Source organism: Aegilops tauschii, chromosome 2 (genome assembly GCF_002575655.3).
Source record: "Aegilops tauschii subsp. strangulata cultivar AL8/78 chromosome 2, Aet v6.0, whole genome shotgun sequence".
Taxonomy (NCBI): Eukaryota; Viridiplantae; Streptophyta; class Magnoliopsida; order Poales; family Poaceae; genus Aegilops; species Aegilops tauschii.
The window spans coordinates 41,549,216-41,556,794 of NC_053036.3; the positions used below are offsets into that span (position 1 = coordinate 41,549,216).

At 45.0% G+C, this 7,579-nt stretch overlaps 1 protein-coding gene across 4 annotated transcripts; it reads left to right on the top strand.

Moving 5' to 3' along the window:
- Positions 1-470: 470 nt before the first annotated feature.
- LOC109762272 (uncharacterized) lies at positions 471-2,283 on the top strand. Of its 4 annotated transcripts, none has more exons than XM_020321101.3 (3): positions 471-678; positions 751-924; positions 1,035-2,283. In XM_020321101.3, exon 3 carries the CDS (start codon positions 1,057-1,059, stop codon positions 2,164-2,166), a length of 1,110 nt encoding a protein of 369 aa, XP_020176690.1. In that variant the 5' UTR covers positions 471-678; positions 751-924; positions 1,035-1,056; the 3' UTR covers positions 2,167-2,283. The 4 variants fall into 4 exon arrangements, with proteins under 4 accessions (XP_020176690.1, XP_020176689.1, XP_020176687.1 ...); XM_020321100.3 differs by having other exon boundaries at positions 780-924; XM_020321098.3 differs by having other exon boundaries at positions 471-924.
- Positions 2,284-7,579: the final 5,296 nt, after the last annotated feature.

A 7,579-nucleotide genomic window follows, 5' to 3' on the forward strand; every position in this document is an offset into this window, starting at 1 on the left:
CCTTGAGTTTTGATGGAACTTGCATGTGCCAGATCATGGACCACTTCTTCGTCTCTTGATGCTCGTAGGATGTACCGTCCTCCTCATATAACCAAGCCTCCCTGCTATGTTTCGTCCTTAGTATTATCCGGTAAGCTGAGCGAACACTAAACGTTCCTCGAGGCTCCTCATGCCAGCCCCAAAAATCCCCCACACGGTGTGTGCATAAAGGAATCTGTAGGATCTCTTCTGCATCAAAGTGAGTGAACAATGAGCGTACCAAGTTTTCGTTCCATGTTGCCGACGTTGCATCTATGAGCTGCACCACCTTCTCCGGCGGGTTACGAACAAGTGAACTGATGGGTCTCTTGATGCCGTCACCATCATATTTAGAGAATTTATCTATCTGTCAAAGATAATCCGGTTCAACCCGGGAACGGGCCCATGTGTGCGCCTAGGCAGGCTATCTCTCGGAATGGGCCGAGCCGGAATGCCGCGGGACCGAATTTTCAGGCGCCTGAAGAAGAATAGCAGACGCGCAAAAAGAAGGAGGGGCGGAGCGCCGCCGGCCACACCAAGATTTCGGTGACCACGGGAGGGGCGGCGTGTCTCCACTGCCTTCTTTCTAGCCATACGGGCGGCCCGGCAACTCAAGCAGTCCACGGGCGCGGCGGCAACGACTCCGGCGACGACGGCGCGGTAACTCCGGTGACCCCCATTTTCCCCCCTTTCAATCTCGATTTCACTCCTGATTCGGCTCCCCTCCCCCAGCTCCTAGTCACTTCCTGGCTGTCCTGTAGGGCGTTCCCATTGTCGGGAGTTGGATTAGTCATTTCGTGCTTCTGCTCCGACTCGGGGTCTAGGTTCTATCTGCAATCCGAGCGCGGCCGGGAGTTGGATTAGTCACTCCAATCCGAGGCCCCGCTTCATAAATAAGGGGAGGAGGTTAGATAGATCTGGATCCCCATTGTCGTCTCCTTGCCCTTCCGTCTTGTCTCTTCTCCTGTACTGGCTGGCAATCTCGTAACCATCAGAATCAAAAATTCAATCTTCAGATCCAGTTAGTGCGGGAAGAACATGTCTAAGCGTCAGCACTCGCACCTCGACGTCGACCGCACCGGGAAAAGGCCGCGCCGTGTGCCCAAGAAGCACCTCTACCTGGTGCTGGACGACTGGCACAAGGGCTTCAGCATCCACAAGATCGACGTGGACGCCTTGCAGGACACCACCACCGACGTCCTGCACCATGGGTTCCCAGACCCTGCCGCTCTCCGGTTAGCCGCACCGGTGAAACGTCTTCACATGGACTTTGCCGCCATGGGCAGCGACATCTTCATCACCACCAACCCATGCTGCCCGCACACTCCCGCCCTCGTGTTCGACACCGAGACGGCCGGGCTCACCATGGGCCCCCGCCCACCGGTCCGACTCATCGACACGACCACCTTTACCGTGGCCGGCGGCGGCATGCTGTACGCGTTGACGCATCGCCATGTCCGCGAGCAGCACTCCTTCGAGGCCATGTCGTGGGCGCCAACAGACAAGGACGAGCCGTGGCCGAGCCCAACCATGAGGTGGTCCTGGAAAAGCGTGCCCTCGCCGCCACCGTTCGCCATGGACGACGTAATCAGCTCTTACGCGCTGCACCCAGACGGGCACACCATATTCATGTCCGCGCATGACATACGCTATCATCATCTCCCAAAGGGCACCTTCTCCTTCGACACCAGGACTTCCGAGTGGAGGTTGCATGGGGATTGGGCTCTACCGTTCCAAGGACAAGCCTACTACGACGACGGGCTAGACGCATGGGTCGGGCTTCACAAGGACGGGTACATCTGCTCATGTGAAGTCGCCTCCCGCAGCAGCACAAGTGCGGTGGAGCCGGAATGGAAGGTGACCAAGGAGAAGCTGTTCCACAAGGACCCGGAGAGGCGGCTGGCATTTGCGAGGCCCAGTCTCACGTACATGGGCGACGGCAGCTTTTGCCTTGTGGAGTCTGTGCTACGCGAGGGAGTGGAGTTTAAGTGCGCCTTTGGTGACCGTGATGGCTGTGTGCTCCACATGAGCACGTTTGGTCTTAAGTATGATCGTAGGGGAGAACTGCAAACCACGCGCCGCCACATTAACTCCTATGTAGTGTCTAAGCATCTCCAGACAGTTTCTCCTGTAGTGTTCTGGATGTAAAGCTATTTGACATGTTTTATGTGAATCATGTCTGAGTAATGTAAGCTATGTATTATATGTGGGCAGGATAAATAGAAATGAAAAAAGAAGTCCGCTTCTCTTGGCATTTTTGTGGAACATGTGTGATTATTCTTGCATATCTGTTCTTGAAAGCACAGTGATGATCACACGTTACAAAAACTAAAAGTGGGGTTGTCTTTTGCTCCTGCAATAACACTATGTTAAATATGGATGGTGAAATTCTATTGTAATATCATAATAGACAATAAAATTATTTCTTACTTTTAAGAAACATGGCAGAAGCTCTGGCTTTGCATTAAGGAGAAATTAGAGTTTTCTTATGGCAAAATTACAAATACTTGGTAAATTCATTGTGCAGCTAATAGTGTCTAGTCATATATGTTCTCGAAGAAAAATACAAATAACATCAGGTCAGTATACGGTGATTAACAACTTCATCAAATAACTCTGTATGGCACAAGGCTATGGCTATTTTTTAAGATAATTCATTGTGCTCTACCCATGTTAGTACTATGTAGCTTGTATTTTTGCATCTCTAAACCTATGGTAGAGCAGCTATGTTTGTACATCTGTTTTCATCTTCTATATCTACACTTGTTTTGGAATGGAGGGAGTATATTTTTCTGCACATGCATGCTTCCACATCACCTGTTGATTTGGGGTGAAAAAAATCATGTCTTTTCCATCCGAGTGGAAGCACCGAGGCAAAACCACAAAAAGAAATAAAGGTATATGCTCTTGTGTTTATGATGGGACGATGGTTCAGAGTTGTTCTGTTCTTTTGACGCCTTTTCAGTTCTACTCTTTGATATATATCTATGTCTCTTATGTCATCCTATTGTATTTTTTTATTTCCTTTCAGTTCCTAATTCAGTAGCTTGCTTGTAATGCATGTACGCATTACCTCTACTTTTGTGTGTTTCTATTTTGTCTTAGAGACAATAATGTCGAATTTACGATCACAGGTATTGAGCCACTCTCATGGGAGTTGATTTCCCCTTCTGAATCTGATATTAGTTTACATCCTTCCTGTTTGCCCTGTTTGCGGTGTCGCTTAGGCTAATTTATCTTCTTGGTTTTATCACTTCTATAATCGTTCATTAAACCCTGACAGATTACAAGTTGACATATCAAGTCATTGCTCTCAACTGACTGATATTCAGTGACATTCAAAAATATATACTCCCTCCGTCCCAAATTTTAAAGCCACTACACTTATTTTGAGACGGAGGGAATATTTGATTATTTCCCAGTTTTAGTATATACAATTGGTATCCAATAAATTACCAGTTCTACTACGTAAGTTCACAATTCAAGTTATTACTCTCAACTGATTGATACTATGACCTTTTTATTTTTGCCTCTGAAGATAGCTCTCCAGATTATAAATTATTCAGTTCAGTCATGCATGCTCTGACCTAATTTGCTTCAAATTTCTTCCTTCGTTGCAGTGAGCTGTATCAGTTCACATTACTGCTTCAATGCATGTGATGTCTTTCCTTTGTTTAAATTTCTTTCCATCTTCTTCCCATGCATCTATGTTAGATCAAGTTATTTAGTTCTGATTGTGCGTGCTCTGTTTTGTAACTAAATTTATACATGCTGAGTAAACTACACAACCTGATTTGATCCGGCGATCGCACTCCCCACAGAAGCTAATGTTCAGAGGCCGCCTCAATACTCGAGCCAACTTGTTCCATAAAAAGTTCGGCAACGACGTAGTCTGCCCAAGATGTGCCGCCTCAAATGAGGATACTCTGCACCTGTTCATCTCATGCCCGTTTGCTGCCTGCGTTTGGACTCGGCCAGGGCCAGGTTTCAAGACCTATGGATAGTTCATCCTCTGCCCGCCTCCTCAGTTAGACTCCCGCCTCTTCCCGGAAGTGTTGTTGACCATCCTGTGGAAGATTTGGGACTCCCGTAATGCTGCTGTTTTCCGTGCGGAGAACCAATCGATGTTGCTAACCACTAAGAACATTTGTAATGAGTATGAAACTTTGCTTACATAGATTTTGGAACCCTACTGATTTGGTAGCTGCCAGGTCTTGGCTCACCTACCTCTCTGCACGGCTTGCCGTCACTCTGTAATCTGAACCTGGCCCTTTCTCGGCCTTGATTGAGGTGATAGAATAATTTCTCATTTGATATTGTCAGGTGAATCTGTTTTTGAGGATCAGTTTTTATAGTCCATGTCTTTGAACATTAGTGTATTAGTAATATTTACATGATATTTTCTTTCATTTGCTTATAAAAGGTCCCTCCGAATCAAGTTATCACTGCATCTTAGTTATGTAGCTCGAGATCAACTAAGTGGTGTCACATCTCATGTGTGTTCGTATTGAACAAAACCAAATGCTGTCGATTGTTCTTAATCTTGAGGAGTACTTGTCATGTCTCTCTGTGTGGAAAAAAATTCTGGTAGAAATAAAGTATTATTAATTATGATGCACATGATTGAAGCTTCATTTAGGGTCTTCTAACTAATTGGTTTCTTATTAGGATGAAATTTCTAAACCAGTTAAAGTTTACGACCGCTGCAGAGGTATACATCACAAGCCCTTTAAGCCCCTCCTCAAAATATATTCAGGTGGTGGAATATCATTGTCTATGTTGTTGACAAAGGACAGTTTTTGCAGTGGATAAGCCATTCACTTGAAATGCCCTATCCTACACCATGTGGTCAGTTCTTTAAATTTCGTAGATGAAGCAGTGATAAAGTTTCGTTGAATTGCAGCAACAAGCCTCGCAGCTTAAACACACATCTCTAAATTGACCGGGTGATCTCTAAGGCAGATTTTTGTGGTCTTTTCACCATGTGATCCTTTTTGTGTGGGCTTCCCCGGTGGATGTTCAGGTCGTGAACTCTTTGTTGGAAATCCTTAAAGGGGCTTCTGGACTGAGTTGTAATTCATCCAAAAGTTCAAGCTCACCCATTCTATGTGATGATTATCTAGCCACATTCTGTTGCAATATGCTCGGCTGTAGGTTCGCTGACCGAACTGCAAAAGGGCTAGTAAAGAGGACCTTCAAAGATTATTGGACATCATAAGGTCGCGTCTTGTATCGTGGAGAGATCTGCAATGTTAATGCAGAGTGGTCATCTTGTGTTGGTCCAGTCTGTCCTAACCTGCATTTCAATCTTCAACCTGATTCTCTTGATCCTCCTCCTTGGGTGTTCAAGAAAATCGACAAGATTTGCAGGGCCTTCCTTTGGAAGGGCTCTGAAGTTGTTGGAGGGCACTGCCCTGCAAAATGGGATATTGTTTGCGCCCCTAACGATCATGGGGGCGTTGGTGTAATTAACCTTACTGGCATTAGTTCTGCAATGAAGCTTCGCCGGGCGTGGATTGCTAGGATTGGACCTGATAAAACCTTGGAGGCACTTGGGTGTTCCACAGCACCAACATCTGACCCATTCCACTTCAGCTGCTCGGGTGATCCTGGGCAATGGTAAAAACGCCCTTTTCTTTTATCATTTACCTACTCGAGGACGAGTAGGAATTAAGCTTGGGGATGCTGATACGTCTCCAACGTATCTATAATTTATGAAGTATGCATGCCATGTTTATAACAATTTTATATGATTTTGGTATGATTTGCATGGAACTGACGTTGTTTTCAGCAGAACTACCGTGGTGTTGTTTTTTGTGCAGAAATGAAAGTTCTCCAAATGAGCTGAAACTTTTTGACGATTTTTTGGAACGAAAGAGACCCCGAAGCTTCGTCGAAGGACCAAAAGGTGAAGGAGTAGGGCACAAGACACCAGGGCGCACCTGGGCCCTTGTCCGTGCCCCAGTGGGCTGTGCTCATCTCAAGGCCCATCTTAGCGTGAAACCAACGCCAAAAAATCCTATAAATAGAGAAACCATCAGGGGTTAACCTAGATCAGAAGTTCCGCCGCCGCAAGGCTCTGTAGCCACAAAAAACCAATCTAGACCCTTTCCGGCACCCTGTCGGAGGGGGAATTATCTTCGGTGGCCATCTTCATCATCCCGGCGGCCACCACGATGAGGAGGGAGTAGTCCACCCTCGGGGCTGAGGGTTTGTACTAGTAGCTATGTGTTTAATCTCTCTCTCTCTCTGTCTCTCTCTCTCTCTCTCTCTCGTGTTCTTGAGATGTCACGATCTTGATGTATCGCGGGCTTTGTTAATATAGTCGGATCATATAGTGTTTTCCCCTCTCTATCTTGTTGTGATTAATTGAGTTTTTCCCTTTGAGATTTCGCTGTTATCGGATTGAATACTTTTATGGATTTGAGAACACTTGATATATGTCTTGCAATTGAATACTCGTGGTGACAATGGGGTATCATATTGATTCACTTGATATATGTTTTGGCACTCAACTCACGGATTCCCGAGGTGACATTGGGGTAATCTATGCATGGGGGTTGATGCACGTTCTTGTCTTTGTTTCTCCGGTAGAAATCTTGGGGCACTCCTTGAAGTTTCTTTGTGTTGGATTGAGTATTATGAATATGAATTTTCTTTGGTGTTATTTTAGTACGAACTCTAGGATAGATCGAACGGAAATAATAGCTTTGTGTTATTTTAGTACGGACTCTTGAATAGATCGAACGGAAAGAATAGCTTTGAGGTGGTCTTGTACCCTACAAACAATTTATTCTTATGTTCTCTGCTAGATAGGAACTTTGGAGTGATTCTTCTTCGCACGTTGAGGGATGATTATATGATCCAATTATATTAGCATTGTTGAGAGGTTGCACTAGTGAAAGTACGAACCCTAGGCCTTGTTTTTAATCATTGCAATACCGTTTTGGTGCCCGTTTACTATTTGCTACCTTACTGTTTTTATTTATTCATATTATAAAAATATATTTCTACCATCCATATTATACTTTTATCACCATCTCTTCGTCGAACTAATGCACCTATACAATTTGCTATTGTATTGGATGTGTTGGGACACAAGAGATTTCTTGTATTTGGTTGCAGGGTCGTTTTAGAGAGACCATCTTCATCCTACACCTTTCACGGATTGATAAACCTTAGTCATCCACTTGAGAGAAAATTGCTACTGTCCTACAAAACTCTGCGCTTGGAGGCCCAACACGTGTCTACAAGAATAAAGTTGTATAGTAGACATCAACCTCCTACTTATGATTAACCCCCTCGCAAGCATCCGCAACTGCGAGAAAAGTATTAAGAATAAATTCTAACCATAGCATTAAACTTTTGGATCCAATCGGTCCCTTACAGAATAACGTATAAACTAGGGTTTAAGCTTCTGTCACTCTCGCAACCCATCATCTAATAACTACTCCACAATGCATTCTCTTAGGCCCAAATATGGTGAAGTGTCATGTAGTCGACGTTCACATGACACCACTAAGGGAATCACAACATACATACTATCAAAATATCAAACACA